The sequence below is a fragment of the Plectropomus leopardus genome, chromosome 1 (assembly GCF_026936395.1).
Source record: "Plectropomus leopardus strain MGB_pleo_1.0 chromosome 1, ASM2693639v1, whole genome shotgun sequence".
NCBI classification, from domain to species: Eukaryota; Metazoa; Chordata; class Actinopteri; order Perciformes; family Serranidae; genus Plectropomus; species Plectropomus leopardus.
The window spans coordinates 24,740,060-24,757,286 of NC_142176.1; the positions used below are offsets into that span (position 1 = coordinate 24,740,060).

The window sequence follows — 17,227 nt, forward strand, 5'->3', positions numbered from 1 at the left end:
TCTTTGGAACGTGGGAGGAAGCCAGAGAACATTAAGAAAATCCACACTGACACGGGGATAACATGCAAACTCCACACAGAAGGCTCGTCCCCCACCAAAAGTAATCATAGCATGATGAAAAAGTCATGTATAGTGCTAAAAAAAATGGAAAAAAAATGTCATACTATAGCACGTCAAAAAAAAAAGAAAAAAATGGCATAGTACAATATGGAGGAAAAAATGAAAAAAGTCATAGTATAGCTTGTCCAAAAAAGTATTGTACTGTGAAAAACTGAAAAAAAAATGCAGTTTAGCTTGTTGAAAAAAATGTCACAGTAAAGCATGTTGCAAAAAGTCAAAGTATTGTATGTTGAAAAAATTGAAAATTGTCATACTATAGTAAGTAAAAAACATTTTTAAATGCCAATAGTATATAGTGTTAGAATTAAAAAGTCATAGTGTTGCAAAAAGTATAATGTGTAAAAAGAATTACCTCATTAATGTGGTGGAGGGGTTTGCGTGTCCCTGTTATCCTCAAAGCTGCGTTGTCGGGGGCATTACCCCCTGGTGGGGTCCCCCAAGGCAAATTTGTCCGAGGGATTCAGAAGCAACAATGCAGGCTCCATCCTGGTTGTAGAATGGTGGACCAACTCTTTACCCTTGCAGGACTGCTGGAGGGACTGTGGGACTTTACTATCCAGGCTGTGTTTTGTGGACTTGGAGAAAGCCTACAAACTGCTGTGAACCATCCAGTCCCTGTATAACCAGAGTGAGAGCTTCGTCCGTACGCTTGGCGTTAAGTCACATTCCTAGTTGGTGTTAGCCTCTGCCAGGATTGTCCCTTGTCACTGATTCTCTTTGTGATATTCATAGACAAGGTCTGAAGACGCACCTTGGGGGAGGAAAGGGTCCAGTTTGGGGACCCCAGAATTGCATCTCTGCTAGGGCGGTTTGCAGCCGAGCGTGAAGCGGTCGGAATGAGAGTCTGCTGGAGAACGGTGAATTGCCCCCTCTGGGTTTGGTGAGAGTTACTGCCCCAAGCAAGGCAGTTGAAGTATCTAAAGGTCTTGTTTAACAATTGAGGGCAGAGGGAAGCGTGAGATGGACAGGCGGTTTGGCGCAGTGCCTATAGTGATGCAGGCACTGCTGGACTGTTGAGGTGAAGAAGGAGCTGAGGTTTGAGGGCAAAGCTCTTCATTTTATCAGTCAATCTACTTCCCAACAAAAGAATGAGACTGCGGACACTAGTGGCTGAAATGAGTTTCCTCCGCAGGGTAGCTGGGCTTATCCTTAGAAATGGAATGAGGAGCTCAGACATCAGGGGGGAGCTTGGAGTAGAGCGACTGCTCCTTTGCATTAAAAGGGGCCAGCTGATGTAGTTCGGAGAACTGATCCGGATTCCAGATGGATGGATGGAGTATGTTAAAAAAAATGAAAAAAAGATTAATCTGAGCAAAATCATTAGGGCTCCAGCAGCCCACATTGCTGCTTGGAAATGTATATATATGTTTTTTTGCATTCTACCCACCCAAGAACATCCATCTAGCAGCATCCACAAACAGACAAAGGTTGATATGTAACATTTTTGAAATATTTTATTTTCTTTTTTGTCTGAAATCACAGCCATATATTCATAAATACCTAATTACTACATTCAACAAAGAATATATTACATTACAATGAATTCAAACAAGTACATTTTAAAAACAGGATTTCACAGCATCTAGACATCCTCCACTGAGTAATGGGGCTATTGCATGGGCGTGCGTGGGTTAGAGACACAGGGAGGCTGGGTGTAAGGGGCTCACTGTACTGCACCTTCCTCCCCAGGTCATTGGCAGCTTACCTCAGCATGCCTCTTCAGCTCTGTAAAAACGTCAGACTATGCTCTGTATCCACCTGATGATCTAAACTGGCTTGGGCCTTATTTATAAAAAGGTGATTAAATTGGTTCTCAGAGATGCATTTAGATAAAGGAATTCTGTGTCGGGTCTTGTCATGCACATATTTGAAAGGTGTGAGACATAAAGTAGACACTTTGATTTAAAATGTTAAGTCCCTGATCACTGGTGTTACGTGTACAATGTCCGTTGTGTGGACTGCAACTCATTCACATGCTCCCAAATTCTTGAGGCACTTGTTATTAATAATCTGTATGCAGGGGGGTGGCTGTGCTTCAGTTTTTTTAAAAATGACTTTCAGCACATTTTTTAAATTCATTACAGTTTTTGAACTTTGAAATACCATATCCCCCACTCTTTACACCAACTGTCCCACCACTGTAACTTGCGCAGCCCCTTAAATTCAAAAGAATCACCTGTGCACCTCCTAGCTGGCCCCAGGTGTCTCAAATCGCACATACAACCATAAGGCTGAGGCAACATAAGTTACAGGGAAGAAAGTCAGTGTAAAACTGTGGCTGAATCTCAGGGGAGGCAGAGATTGTAAATGTGTATGAGGCCAGGTAAATCAAACCTATCTGATGTTATATGTACCAGGAAATGCCCATTTTGAATTGACTTTTTGCGTAATATATTGGCAACCTTGGATAGTGTGGGTTCTAAAATGCAGTAAACACAGGAAGGAGATGATAGGGGTTGAAGCATTTCAGCAGTGGAAGATGGCCATTCTGGTTTGACTGTTTGGCTACCTAACTGCAACTCAATTTAAAATTAAGAATCCAAACTGCTACCTTTTTTTTTTTTTTTAAACTTTTGGCACTATGTCCTCTCTTGGCTGCTGATAAGGGCTTGTAAGGCATAACGTTATGCAAACCGTCATTTTGCTTAAGTCCAATGCTATATGATGTCATACAAAGTGAAGTGAAAGGTCCAATGGTAGGATAAAGCATCAAGAACCAGTTTCATAAGCTGGCTGCTTAAGAGACTCTTCATGTCTTTACAAAATAATCAAGTATGTCAAGTTAAAAAAAAATGTCGCTGGATCATCTCAACTTGTTTCTTTATGAGAATAAACTAACTAGTCATGCCAGCAGCAGGGAAGCTGAGGATTAATGGGCATTAAAACAGAGAGACACATGTTGCTGTAAAGGAAGGGGAATGAGAGGGCAGGAGCCACGTCTCAGGACCTCTAAGTAAGCTTTGCTGAGCTCAGATGCCAGATGAGGTGGTTGTGGCGGGGTCAAGAGAGAGTAAGAGGAGAAGTGTATCCTGTTCTCTCTCACTCTGTTAAAATTAGCTGTTCTGGCCAGCAGCAATACAAACACTAAAAGCAAGGCTTTCTTTTCCAACCCAAAAAAAGCATAAACATATAAAAATGGCAGGCTTTTTCTTTAAAAGAACAATGATTAAAGTAATAAAAACATACAAAATTCTTTTAAGTCTTCATATTATATACAATACAAGGCTGAAGCACCTTTTAAAATTCTTATTCTCAAATTTTCTATTTCGAAATAAAACATTTCGTTAATTCTTTCCAAAAAATGTGCATTTTCTAAGTTCTTCCCTAATTTGAACAGTTCTTTGTTGTAACGCAGTACCACCAGGTAGTTCTTCAGCTTTCATTCTTAAGTGCATTTTCCAGTTCAAAAGCCCACGTGGCCACTGTGATAAAAATCAGTCCCGACTGGCCGAAAGCCTTTGGAGCATTCAATTCTCTTGACAACACCCCTCCTGGGGCAACTGCTCCCTCATTGGCAGGATTGTCTGTGTAGCTGTGGCGGTGAGGGATGCAGGGACTGAACAATAGAGCAGCGGGGACTGAAGAATGTGTGAAAAGCAGGTGCATGGGTGTGTTTGTGTTGATCTTCAGGTACTCCTGCCCCATGCTCGCGGGGTTGGCTACATTGGCACACATTAGTGGCTCGTGGCACAGTCCCTGGCTGGCCACAATCCAAAGACTGCCTGTCCTTCACTGTATGGTCCTGTCTCCTTGTGCATTCATCCATCCATTCACTCAATTCATTCATTCATCTTATCTTACCAGCCATGCTCTCCTCCATTGAGCCATGTGGACCAGGCCATGAAAAATAAACTCTGGGTGTCAGTCTGAAAGGGGGGGTGGCCAGGGGCCTGGGGGCCATTAGGTCAACGTGTTGGGGTCACCTGGGAGGGTAGCCCTTGTAATGGCTGCCTCTCGGCCAGTGTGTCTGTGGCAGCGTCAAACACTTTCTGAAGTGCTCCAGCTCTGCTTGTAGCTTCTCCCTTTCCACTGCCAGCTTCTGTCTCTGGGACATCAGCTCCTACAAGACCAAGGACACACAGAGAGGAGACAGAATGTTCAGACAAGATCACAACAATGAGATGTAACATCAGTTATATGGCATCAATAAAAAAAGGAGAAACCCTAAATTGAGGATAAAAAAAGAATAAGGTGCTGGCTTTCATGTCACAAACTGTATGAGATATTTTATAATTTTTCAAGCAGGAAAGCAACTATTTTAAGGATTATAAAGGTGTATCTAATTCTACTCAGAGTTGTAGGTGTGAAGACGTTAAAGGTCTGATGTAGGCATTGAATTCATCAATCTAAAAATAAGGCCTAAACTGGGGTCAAAATGTCTTAAATCGATCTTTCAAAGTGTTAAAAATGCTAAGACATGGAAATTAGATTTTATAAAAACATTTTTTCTCTTTTTCTGAACCTGTATCTACAGTCTGCTAGCATGGCAGTGGAATCCCACATGCAGAATGAAAAAACAAAAAATTGCCATGAAAATCCGCCAACAAATTTTTGCAACAAACAGTTGGACAAGGTTGTGCGTAAATCCTATGTACCTTTTTTCATGTAAAATTGGTCTTAAATCATAGTGTGTCTGAGTGTCATTAACTAAGCCTTTGATCTAACCTTACTTTAAGTGAAGGAACCCTGGGTGAGTAGCTACTGATGATGTTGGGCTTAGATATGATGAAAGGTGTGTTAGAAGACACAGTAAGTAGTGTGTGTATGCATCTTACCCCCATGCTATGAGACAGCTGCTCAGCAGTCAGACTGAGGTTGTAGTTCTGAGCTTCTAGTCTTCGACACTGGTTCTGCAACACTTGTCGCTCCAAACTTTGCTCTAGAGGAAAACACAGAATGTGAAAACAATGGGAGTTGGTGGTTAGAAAAAAAAATATTCAGCCTGGGAGCAATGAATGTTGACCTCTTTGCAGAATCCAGACCATGCCATCTAAACAGAAGATACCAAAAGACTTATTTACCACATTTTTTTACATGCACGTCTTCAAGTTTAAAAGGTCATAAAATACACCTGTGAAATAGCATGTTTTAAAGGGCTTGCATTGATTGGATACATTTTTTGTACAAATCCTGATCACACATTAATCTGTACAAAACTGAAGTACATTGAGGAAGGGTGAATATCGCCCTCTAGTGACGAGAGAAGATTTTTACAACAAAAATCATTTGTGTCAATGTCAACCCCAAACAAAATGTGAAAACACACGGTTTTGTGAAATACAGGAATCACTAAATGGCTAATATAATATTATAATATGAACAGATATAATGAGATATTAATGGCTTTTTCAGGGGTAGAAGTTATGAAATCCACATAATATGGTAGAGTTATGAGATATTTAGCAGCAGCGATACTACCATTACATGTTCGCTGTAGCTCCTTACCTTCAACGTATTCCTGATAAGCCTCAAATATCGATTCAATCCCCTGCCACTTGGAAGCAGGAGCCTCCTCTTCCTCCTCATCCTCCTCCTCTTCAGAGTCCTCTGGACCAGACAGGTCCTCCCTTGTCCCTGAGGCCTCCCGGTGAAGGGCTACAGAGAAGTGCTGCCCATTGGGCTGAGGGTGAGATTGTGAATGTGGCTGCGGCAGCCGGCCAGGGGTGCTCTGAAGCTCTGGAATGTTGTAGTGAACAGAGGACTCCTGGAGGTGGGACGACTCTGACATCGCCGTGGCTCCACCTGAAGGACAGATGGTAGAGAAGGACGGTTTTGTCATATTTCATCTATTTTATTATCTTCCATAGCTGTGAAAGGATTAGCTGATCAAACTAGGGCAAGGGTGTCCAAACTTTTTTGCATGGGTGCCACATTATATAATGTGAATATACCTGGGGCCCAGCTGCTTCTTGCATAAAATAGCTAATAAAAAGAATCACAAACAAGAAAAATGCAACAGTTTCATCTTTCAGTAAAAATGACTTTTCTCTGCTCCTGATATCAATTTCCACTTTATGTTTCTTTGCTGTGCCCATATAACCGTTCTGTTTACTTTTTTATAGTCTCTTAATGAAAACACATTAGTTCCTACTTGATGTATGTCTACAAGGTGTGTTATAGTCCTGCCATTGTAAGGTGAAGGGAAAGAACCCAAAATGATCATGATTGATTAACCAATATTTTGTAGTGGCCCATAGTATATTTTAAAAGTCAAGCCGTTAATTATTTAAAATTGCTTTGAGGGGCACGATTGTTCCCAGGCCAGACTTTGGACATGCCTGCAAAACTATGATATATTTGTTTTCAACATGCTATATTCTGACTTCTTTATAATACTTTACTGAGTTTTTTTTTATTTGATATGATATTCTGACTTTTTTTTTACATAATATCCTACTACTTTTCTTTCAGTTTTATCAACATATTATATGACATTTTTTTCTTTTTTTTACTTGCTATACTTTGACTTTTTGCAGTTTTTTTACATGATAAAATATTATGTTTTTCAACATTCTACAACATTTTTTTCATTTTCTTTTGACATGCTATACTATGACTTTTTTCCAGCATACTTTATGACTTTTCTCTCGGATTTTTCGACCTACTATACTATGACAATTACAGACATATAAAAATAAACATATTATACTGAATTTTTTTTTTTTTTTTGACATATGGTACAATGATTTTTTTCAGTTTTTGGACATGCTATTATATGACTTCTATTTTGTCAAATTATAAATTTCTTTCATACTATGCTGAATTTTTTTCAGTTTTTTCAACATGCTAGACTATGACTTTTTAAATTTTTTTCCAACTTAATATACTATGACTTTTTGTTTTCAACATATTACACTATGACTTTTTTGCCGGCATGCTATACTATGACTTCTTTTCTTTCTCTTATTTTTACACACACCAGTATGTTTTTATTTTAGTTTTTTTTCCTTTTCAACATTCTATACTATGACTTTTTTCAGTTTCTTGGACATACTGTTTCTCATTTTTTACTACATGTTCCAAAAATCAGAGGCCCAAGAAAACAAGGAAACCTTTTGAAGTGGTGAATTATTTGAAAAAAAAAAAAACAAAAAACAAAACAAAACAAAAAAAAACAATCAATGAATAGTTGTTGAGTAATTTTACATTAATCCACTAATACTGTCAGCTCCAGCTCAATAAAATATATACCATCAACAATTTTTGAAATAGATTTATCATGCAAAAATAAAAAACATTTGCTGGTTGGGGCTGCAAATGTGCAGATTTGCTGCTTTTAATATTTTGGACTGCTGGTTGGACAAAGCACATCTTTTGAAGACATCACCAAGATAATTTAGGGACTAAATGACTGAAAATTGATTAACTGAAGGAATAATGCTCCTGGAAAACATGTAGGTTGTGCCTTAGTCTTACTACTGAAAGGTGTTGTCATTTGCTGTCATCACAGAAACAGCTTTATAACTGTGGCTTGTGCAGCTTACCTTTATGTTTCTGCAAAGCCTTCTGAGTGGACTGAAGCACAGATTCATGGAACTGCTGGGCAAATTCCTCAGGGGTGAAGCTGTCCCAGGGTTTGGTGCGCCCATTGACGCTGTGCAGGCCTTCTTTAGCCTGCAGGGGGAGTGGGGGCCGCAAGCTGTTTAGCAGGCTGGAGCTCCTCTTGGACATCGGTCCCTCACTGGGCCCCCGGGCCTTGTCTGGATAGACAGCTGGAGAAGGGGGTTCCTTTGGTCTTAATGTCTCCCCAAGGGGTTTTGGATGACCATTGGGGGACGCTGGGCAATGTGGGGAGGGGCTATGTGTTCTGACACTGTGGTGGCCTTCTGATTCAGAGGAAGGCTGGGCGAATGAAGAATCTGCAATCAATTGAACATGTGTTTGTCATGATGAGGTCAAGATCCACAGTACTACAGACGGAACAATGCAATTAAAATGTTTTAGATGCATATTCTATTCAGATACATAACACAAATTAATAAATACTACACTAGCCTAATACTTTAGGGATGAGAAAGTGTGTATGTTTGTGGTCATTAGCATGTGTCTCACCAGATATCTGCGCTGGAGGGCTCTTACACAGTGGATGAGGGGCATGTCTGATGGTATCCAAGGTTACACTCTTCTCTTTTATGGCCTGAAGCAGCTCCACCACCCTTTCATTATCTAAGAGACAAAGAAAATTACTTAGTCTTGACGGTGTGTATCTATTTCACAATTTTATACACATTTATGTCTCCTAGTGTGTGTGTTTGTTTGTGTGTGTGTGTGTGTGTGTGTGTGTGTGTGTGTGTGCGTGCATGTCTGCGTAAAAGGAGGTTGAGTGTGCCCAACAGCGTGGGAGGCAGTGCGCTGCCATCTGTAGGCAGCAAACAGTAAATCAAGAGGATTAGACTAGGATCACTGTAAGCCCACTGCTGCCACTCCCAATTCCTTGTCAGTGTGTGAGTGTGAGTGTGTGTGTGTGTGTGTGTGTGTGTGTGTGTGTGTGTGTGTGTGTGTGTGTGTGTGTGTGTGTGTGTAACTGCAAGCACAACAGAACCTTGACACACGTCCACCTTTCTAACTAGGGCAATGTAAAGCACTACATGATGCATATATTGTTTAAAATATGCTGCATATAATATGGGGTTTGAGGTTGACATGATCACTGTTTGACCCCCTTTAAGGTTTCCTTCAAGGCTTTACTCAACATATTAATGAGAGAGCAGTGCATGTAAAGCAGGCAGAGCTCAGCTAAAGTGTAGTGTCAGCAAGCTGTAGAGCTGACTGAGAATGACTTCTACTTTTTAAAAGCAAAATGAGCATGCAATCAGTCTTCTTAACTCTACTGAAATGAGATGTCAAAGAGGAGAGACATGATATGAGTAATGAATGGGGATGTTTGTGTGGCATGTAAAGTGCACTGGGTCAGTTCTGTAATGCAGTGGTTTCTAACCGGCTTGCTGAGGCAAACTGATACATGCCCTGCAATGCAAGACATAATCTTCATGTTTTTTATTGATGTCATTAACAACAAAAAAATCCTTAAATTAGTTTGTATTGTTTACTATTGAAGGCATAGAGTAAGCTTTGTGGGCACACCAATTATTTACTTAAACTATAAGAGAGACATAGTTTGTTTAATTAATAATAGCTAAGAGGCATTGTTACACACAGTTAAGTCTTCCACTAATTAACATAGTTCTTGAAACATAATTAAACAAAACGATTGGTAAGCAACACTGAAGACTTGTATAAGGAGTAACTGTTAAACAGAATCAAGCCCATATATTTATTTTTAAAAAAGGAAAACCTGCCAAAAAATAAGCGATTAACTCCCTTCCCATTGCAAGTAGGCCAAAGCCATATACACAGCTCTGCAGCCTTTGTGGTTTTTTTTTAATAGTGTCACATATTTGACATCATGGACAGGCCAGAAAACAGGTTAGTAAACAGTACAGAGCAGCATGGTGGCCAGGGTTAAAGTAAATCAAAAGACTGGGCTAAATCTGTTTATTACTATAAATTATTTTACCTCGCCTTTGTTGAACAGTGACATGGGACAGCTTGAATGTGGTGAGGAACCGCTTCTTATCCTCCAGCTCTGGTGCTCGGTCCATTTCCTCAGGGGTGAAGCGCGTGCTGAGCTGGGGAGGAGGAGGTGTGCGTTTGGATTGCAAGGCAGGTGGTGAGGGGCTGCGCTCCCTGAGCCTCCGCCTCCTTTTCCTTCTCTTCTGCTGCACCAGCTCATCTCGCCGGCCCACCGTGGTCAGGCCAAACACTCCCAGAAAGTCCAATTTCTGTGCAGGCAGGCAGAAAAAGATCTTAGTGCAATGTTTCGTCAATAACGCTTATGGAAAGCACAGTAAACGTATGTGATGGCAGGTATTTTACCTCTGTGGAGTCATCCAGTTTGAGTGGGGGCTGCTCTGCTACTCTCCTGAGATGGGCTCTCACCTCCTCCTCATCACTCTCATCATATGAGTCATCCAGCTCATAGTAGTAACCTGCAGCAGGCAAAGAGGTCACTACTGGCACCCCACTTTTGAATCATCTAATAAAGTTACATAAAACAACATATAGTCTGTGATTTTTTTAAAAACATGTGATGGGATGTTTCCACTAGTACGTCGGTTCATTTTAGTTCAGTTTGGTACACATTTTCACAAGTTTCCATTGTGGAAAGTTGTGGATGGTACCTTTTAGTACCTTTACAACCGTCCCCATTTTTTGCTTGAGGTACCTAGCACACAGATCCGGTACTACAAGGTGGAGCTAGAGACGCTGCAGTCCATTAGTTGGTCAGTAGAGAATCAACACTCTGTGTCGGAGCTTTGTTTGGTGTGCTTGTGCAGCAGCACTAAACCCCAGATCTTGCTTGACAAGGAGTCAGTGCACAAACTAGCTATTTATAAATATCCCATTGAGAGAGACTCTCACTTCACAATAAACAGGGTGCAGACTTAACTCTGTATCATCGGTGAAAAAGGAAATACAGCGAGTGCTGCTGGACAGAACAGTCAGTGACAACAGCCCTGCCCGCATGTAAGAGTACTGTCTGCGGTGGAAACGCTTAACAGATCTAGGATCTGATTACATGGACGTAGGTGTTACTTTTGTTTCCAAAGGTACTATACCGAAAGCCTTTGATGGAAACGCAGCTTAAGAGTGCATGTGATCAGGTGCAGTGCAACACTTTGCCTATAGTGATTACCTTTCTCCCTGGCCTCCCTTCTCCTCTTCTCCTCAAGGTCCAGCTTGCTGACAGGCCTTCGGTGCTGCTGAAGGAATTCATCATAGATCAGCATTGTGTCTGGACTCATCCCCAGTGCGGCTACCTGTCCCAGCCCTGTCCCAGCGACCATTCCCAGCCCTTGTCCATGTCTACTGTGCCCTGGGTGTCCCTGGATGCTCTTTAGTCCAGCATTGCTTTTCATGGCTCCCTCCAGTTCATACTGGCTAGACAGGGACAGTGATGCCCTCTGCTGGCTGAAAAAGGTCTGGGTGGACTTCTCCAGATCAGCAAGGAATGTGCTGGGCTCCGGCAGGCCTGGAGGACCTCTCAGAGGGGGATACTTCTCCATCGCGCCCCCTTCTCTCCTCCGTGCTGCATCCTCATATTTGGAAGGCCCTGGGGGAAGCCGATTGAGCTCATAGTGTCCCATCCCTGAGGGCTCGTGGTTTCGTCTGGACTCTGAGGTGGTTTCTATGAGAGATGCAGGGTTCCACAGAGTGGTGGGTGGGTGATGTTCACGTGGTGGCTGAGGAGGTTTGGGGGAGATGAGGGGTGGAGGGGCGCCTAAGTGAGGGTGCAGGTCCCGACTTCCTGCTTCATGGTGATTTGGTATGGATCTGAAGAGATACAATAGAAGTTTATCTGTTAGAAATACTGTACAGCAACAATATCTCCTTTAAAAAATTGACTAATAGTGTTTTCCAATCTTACATGCAACACAGAGACATGGTGCTTATATGCATTGCCTGTTTCCCCTTCATCCCTGTCAGTATGTCTGTGGGTTTGTGTGTGCAAAGCAGTGTTATCAAGCCCAGACAGAGTAGCCCAGAGCAGAGTGAGGATGTGGCCAAGGCACATAGTGTCCTCCAGATATACAGGCCTGCTTTTGATCTGCTGGGTCCTTGTAGTGTGGCATGCATGCACACACACAGAGGGAGGGAGCAAGTCCAGAGAGCAGGCTACTGAGGAAGAGGCCAGGAGAAAAATTCTCCTGACAGAGAGACAGGCAGAGAAGAAAATGACTGACATGGGGAGGAATAATAGTCAACAATGTGAGGAAGAGAAAAATAATATATATGTAAAGGGTAAAAAGAGATGATTGTAAAGAAATAACGGTATGTTCATGGAAAAGAAATGGCAAGAGTACAGTACAAAGAAAGGCAGATGGCTGATGGACACAGTCTTGAGCGTCTTTCCAAATCAAACCTGGCAGGAGTGCACACTGCATGACCAGTCAAATTATGTTTGTGTTTGCATTTCTGTGTGTGTGTGTGAGTGAGTAAATGTGTGTTATCTGCAATCTGCAGCCTGTGAGCTGTGATTCTGCGATTATACCGTAGAGTTACCGATAGCAGATGTGTGTATCTCTCCTGTCCTACCAGTTCAGCATTAACCACAGCCTCACTTCTGAATCGCACACAACAACACAAACACAGGCACAGTAACAAAGGAGGGTAAGCAGGGGGCTTACGCTGTGCAAGGTTGAGAGGATTAGCCGAGAATTAGCCTTTGTGTGTCTTAGCTGTCCCGCTCGATGCCTGTTTGAAACCCCTACCTGCCACTCATGAAACAGCAGTCGTCAGGACCTCACTTTACACCCTACATCAGCACCTAAACATAGTTGCCTACATGTCAGGCCTGGAAGGAGGCATGGACAGAAATAGAGTAGACGTAACGCTTTTGACAGGGTTTATCTTTTTTCTAGTCCTGCCTGACAACAAACTTCTAAAGCCTGCCAGCTTCTGAAGCTTCAGAACACAGTCACAACTGTCCCTATAAGGATGGAAAAGACAGACAAACACCCCAAAAATGTGCTTGCACTGAAAGCATGCATGCATTTTTGGTTACAGAGACCCCAGAACTTGCCTGGGTCCAGACCTTTGAATCTGCCCTCTTCATCAAGTTCAAGTTAACTGATTTGTCTGGCATCGTGACATGAATCAGCAGTTTCTGAGTTAAAATGAAAAAACACCAAATGACCACCTCAAGGGGATGTGATTAGCCAATCCATGCCACAGGCTGGACTACCACTGTTTTCATGTTATTGTAAAGCAGTTAGAGTGGACACAATGTCAGACTGAAGATGGAAATGGAGTTGCCTGATATCAGACAAAAATGTCAACTAGTTAAACTCCATTTCCATCTTTAGTCTGACATTGTATTGACTCTAACCAATTTCTGTGGGGGAGGAGTCCCTCTCTCTTACCAATCACTAGAGAACTATATATCTATGATAGCTAAATTGACAGTCATTTTAACTCCACACTGATATGTAGCATGCCAAGATATCTGTCTTTCAAGTCTTTTAAGAGTGGAGCAGGGTAAAGCACAAACAAATTATGTTGTAGGCTGATACTGAAAAAACACATTGATTAAGATCAGCCTTGATAGCAGTGTCTATCTAATAGCAGTCGCCATTCTTGTAACAACTCCTCATAGGTTTTGGCGTACCACTTATGACATTGACGTTGGTTATGCCCCTGGTGCTGATTGGATAATTGAATCACCCCACAGGCACTCATTAGTCATTTTTATTTTAACAGAGAAACACTGTTTCATGTCACAATGCCAGGCAAATCAGTCAACCCAAGCTTAGTGGAGTGGGCAGATTCAAAGGTCCAACCCAAGGCAAGAAAAAGAGTGTAAGGAGTTGACAATTCTGTCCAATATCAGGCAACCCCAGAACTGCTTGTCTGAATCAGATAAATGACTCTGCAATCCCCAGGTCATGTAAGGACGTAAATATTGCCATGATTAAAAATAATGAGCGGGTTTGAAATTTCTGCACGACGGCTAAACTGCAGTGAGTTTAGCCTTGTGAGTGTTGTCCCACCTGTGTGAGTCTGTCCTGTGATCTGGTGCGTCAGCCGGTCGGCCCAAGTCCAGGTGCTGCTCCAGAACCTGCTGGCGGAATTCAGACACCTGGTACTGACGATCCTCTTTCTCCTGCCTCAGCTTGCGTTGCCGCGCCAACCATCTCTCCTCCTCATTGGTCCTCTGGGCAATAATTGAGGCAGTGAGCCCCGTCCCTACAGTGCTGGACCCCATGTAGAGGCCATGGCCTGAAATTAGACCAGGGATGGGATGATGTGATTGGATCATTGAAGAGTGGAGTCCTGGAGGGACTGGTTTGGGAGCTGGAGGGGCGGGCTCTTTGGTTTTATCTGTCGAAGGACAAAGTTCAGTGTAAACATTTTGACATTAGGGTTGGGACTAATGTTTGTTTTCATTTGCTGAGTATTTTTTTCAGTTTATTCATTTATTTAATTGTTTTGTCTGTAAAATGTCAGAAAATAGTGAAAAATCTCCATCACAAGTGGACGAGAGCCTTCAAATTGCCAAAATCGCAAAATATTCAGTTTGATTTCATAGAAGAGTAAAAAATAATAAGAACCCCCTGAGTTTTTAAGAAAATAGCTTAAAAATACTTTCACTGATAATCATCAACTCCTGCAGATACAAACATTTCTATCAATTCAATCATTCATTGACTAATTGTTCCAGCTCTAGCTGATATTAAGTGTTTATAGCGATAGGTGTTTGCAAGAAGTATGCTTGTAGCTTAAGGAATCTACAACGGCAGCATGGCCACATACCAGCCCGATTAGGGGTGAGTCTCTCAGGCTTGGTTCGGTCCTCCTGCCCCCTCATGGCATGCAGCTCAGCCAGATAGTGGCTCTCCATGGCCTTGGATGCCTGCAGCTCCTTCTCCCTCAGTGCTCTCTCCTTCTGCCTCTCCAGTTCCTTCTCTCTTTCTCTCTCCCTCTCCCGTTCTCTCTCGCGCTCTCTTTCCCGCTCGCGCTCTCTCTCTCTCTCCAGCTCCTTCTCCCGCTCTCTCTCCCTCTCTCGTTCTCTCTCCCGCTCTTTCTCTCTCTCTGCCTCTCGCTCTCTCTCCTTCTCGCGCTCACGTTCTCGTTCACGCTCCCTCTCTCTCTGCCGCAGCTCATCCTCCAGCTGAAGCCTAAAAAGAGGAAGGAAGAAGATGTCAGTGAAACTGGAGAGAAATTACGGCACACTGCTGTGATCTATTGTGTGCATGCACTTGTGACTTTACAAATCTATAAATTAGGGGGATTTTACCTCTCAGACTGCAGTGCTGACAGTGATGGGTGTGTGAAGTCTCCAGGGTAGCGGACCCCTGGTAGGTGCATGTGAACAGCAGAGGGATGGATGGGAGGTAAAGCTCCCCCTCCTGGCAACTGATAGAAAGGTGACCTCAAAGCAGAGAGGCAGAATGGGTCATCCATCCTGGAAGATAAGGGTTTCAGAGAAAAAAAGAAGAAAAGAGTTAAGGAGAAGAAGTCAGTCTCTCTGTGTGACAGTGCAGCATTCACTTTCATTAACCTGTGCGCCTCCATCTCCCAAAGAAGCGACATCACAGGGTCTCCCATCTTTCAAGAAAGCAGCAGCGTCTGTCAGCTAACCTCAATCACCACACAGCAGCTAGCAAGACACTGTGCTGTGTGTTGATGCACAACTGTGTGTTTTTGTGTATGTGTATGACATCCACTGCTCATCCCCTCATTAAATCCATTACAGCACAGTGTGTGATGGGTGCTGCAGTCCTCTGATCTTGCTGGGTTGACAGACCAGGGGCACGCAGCCTCTGTGATAGCCCAAGGCAGGCAGGGTCCGTCTCAACGCACAGTCTACATGATCATACGTAGTATACATTTAAGACCAATGTCGTTTTAGCAAACAGTGCACATAGATTTTCTGCTGCTGTTTCCTCTGTATGATCACTGGGCTGTCACTCTAAACACTATAAAGTACTATAAAGAAAATTAGATTTCCTCTTGAGAGAATAGACAAACCACAGGAAACGTCTTATATCAGATGTACATACCGCTCATGGATTTTTGTATGGTAATTTCTCACAAAGCATGCATGAACAAACTCCAGATATATAGAGTTAAGTGGCAAAACCAGCCATGGCTCTCTCAGATGTTCATATTTTATTCATAAGTATAATCTAGCTCGGGTAAAGACAAGGAAATGGGTCTTGCTATTAACTGGCTCGGTTTAAGAAGCTTCAAAATAAATACAACCCCTTCATTAATAAAGCATATACTGAGTTTTGTTTGTTGCATATTGCAAAAATCATTAGGGACCCATAAACAAATTGTCAGATAAGGGCAGTGTTTTATGCGAAATTGCACTGTAATCTAGCAAGCACTAAAGCATCATTACAGCAGTTCTGAAGGTTGTAAATGACATTACTGTAGCCCTTGGCAATAAATAGTGACGTATATGTATATTTTGATCAATCTCCTAAAAGTATTTTGACACAGCTGACAAGGATATTTTCAAACAGAGGCTTCAGAGAAGCAGCATGTCAGGTGAAACAGTTTACATAAAGCTGTAATTTAGGACTCGGGGCAACCAACATGAAAAACCCTGCTCTTATGCTTAAAAAGTAAGTGTTTTAAGTGAAAGTCTGCGACCTTTGTTTTAGACAGACTTCCTTTTTATTAACGCTAGCCCTTTTTTTACTGCTGGTTCAAAGTGCTAGTATTGCGTTGTAGTTCCGCCTCGCTGTTTATTTTAAAAGGTATAATCGCGGAATAGGGAGCAGGAAGTGCTGCACATGCTGATGTGTTATGTCACACTAGAGGCCGTGCTGTTGTGTAAAATGTTATGCCAATCGCGTTTTTTTTGCTTCCAAGATGGTATGCTATCTAAAAATGCCCAAGAGCAACATGGTGCTGCTCTAGTGGCTCTAAAGGGCGATCACTGTGCAATAAAGGCTATTGAGAATGTATGTTTGGTTAGCTTGGATCTGATTTTTAAATTCGCACAGACATCTATCAAAGTTGTAAATCTGTTCAAATCTCTCACACTCAATGAAATCCTCCCCCCAAGTTGCATAAAATATAAAGAACAATATTTTACCAATGGGAACATGAATTCAAGGTCAGCTATACACTAATGCGTTTACTGCTGAGTCTGTGCGTTACAAATACTTAGTTCAGTCATATGCACTGGCTTGCACAATTTGCTCTCAAAGGAAATGGGTGCCAAGTCAACAAAACAAATTAATGGAGAGGCTTACCTGTATGGCGTGAAGGAGGGGTGGGGCAGGTAGCTGGGGTGGTAGTAGGCAGCTGCGGCAGCTGCAGTGGCGGGGTCAAGGCCCAAGGGCAAAGAGGGCATGCGGAGGGCATCCTCAGTCGTGGCATAGGGCCGGAAACCACGGAGGTACTCTTCTGGTACAGGACCAGGGGGCACTGCATTAGGCAACTGTCTGGGCAGACTGAGGGGGGCACAATACAGAGAAGCCACAGTTAGTTTGATCTGTATGTGTCCATTATTGTTGTCTATATAACTAACTGGTCCTCAGCACTACTGCCACCAAGACAAATGTTACTTGTTACGGCTTTTCCAGTGAGC

The 17,227-nt window shown here is 42.5% G+C and overlaps 1 protein-coding gene across 1 annotated transcript in view; it reads right to left on the reverse strand.

The window, feature by feature from the left end:
* Window positions 1-1,548: 1,548 nt before the first annotated feature.
* Window positions 1,549-17,227, reverse strand: part of gse1b (Gse1 coiled-coil protein b) — a 193,688-nt gene continuing 178,009 nt past the window's right edge. The window contains exons 6-17 of the mRNA XM_042501982.2: window positions 16,890-17,090; window positions 14,918-15,085; window positions 14,434-14,798; window positions 13,671-14,001; window positions 10,817-11,454; window positions 9,997-10,109; window positions 9,638-9,902; window positions 8,173-8,286; window positions 7,605-7,979; window positions 5,566-5,862; window positions 4,896-4,999; window positions 1,549-4,180 (exon numbers count right to left, since the gene is read on the reverse strand). Of these exons, the coding sequence (XP_042357916.2) occupies window positions 4,040-4,180; window positions 4,896-4,999; window positions 5,566-5,862; window positions 7,605-7,979; window positions 8,173-8,286; window positions 9,638-9,902; window positions 9,997-10,109; window positions 10,817-11,454; window positions 13,671-14,001; window positions 14,434-14,798; window positions 14,918-15,085; window positions 16,890-17,090 (3,112 nt within the window). The 3' untranslated portion in view covers window positions 1,549-4,039. The remainder of the gene's footprint in view (window positions 4,181-4,895; window positions 5,000-5,565; window positions 5,863-7,604; window positions 7,980-8,172; window positions 8,287-9,637; window positions 9,903-9,996; window positions 10,110-10,816; window positions 11,455-13,670; window positions 14,002-14,433; window positions 14,799-14,917; window positions 15,086-16,889; window positions 17,091-17,227) is intronic.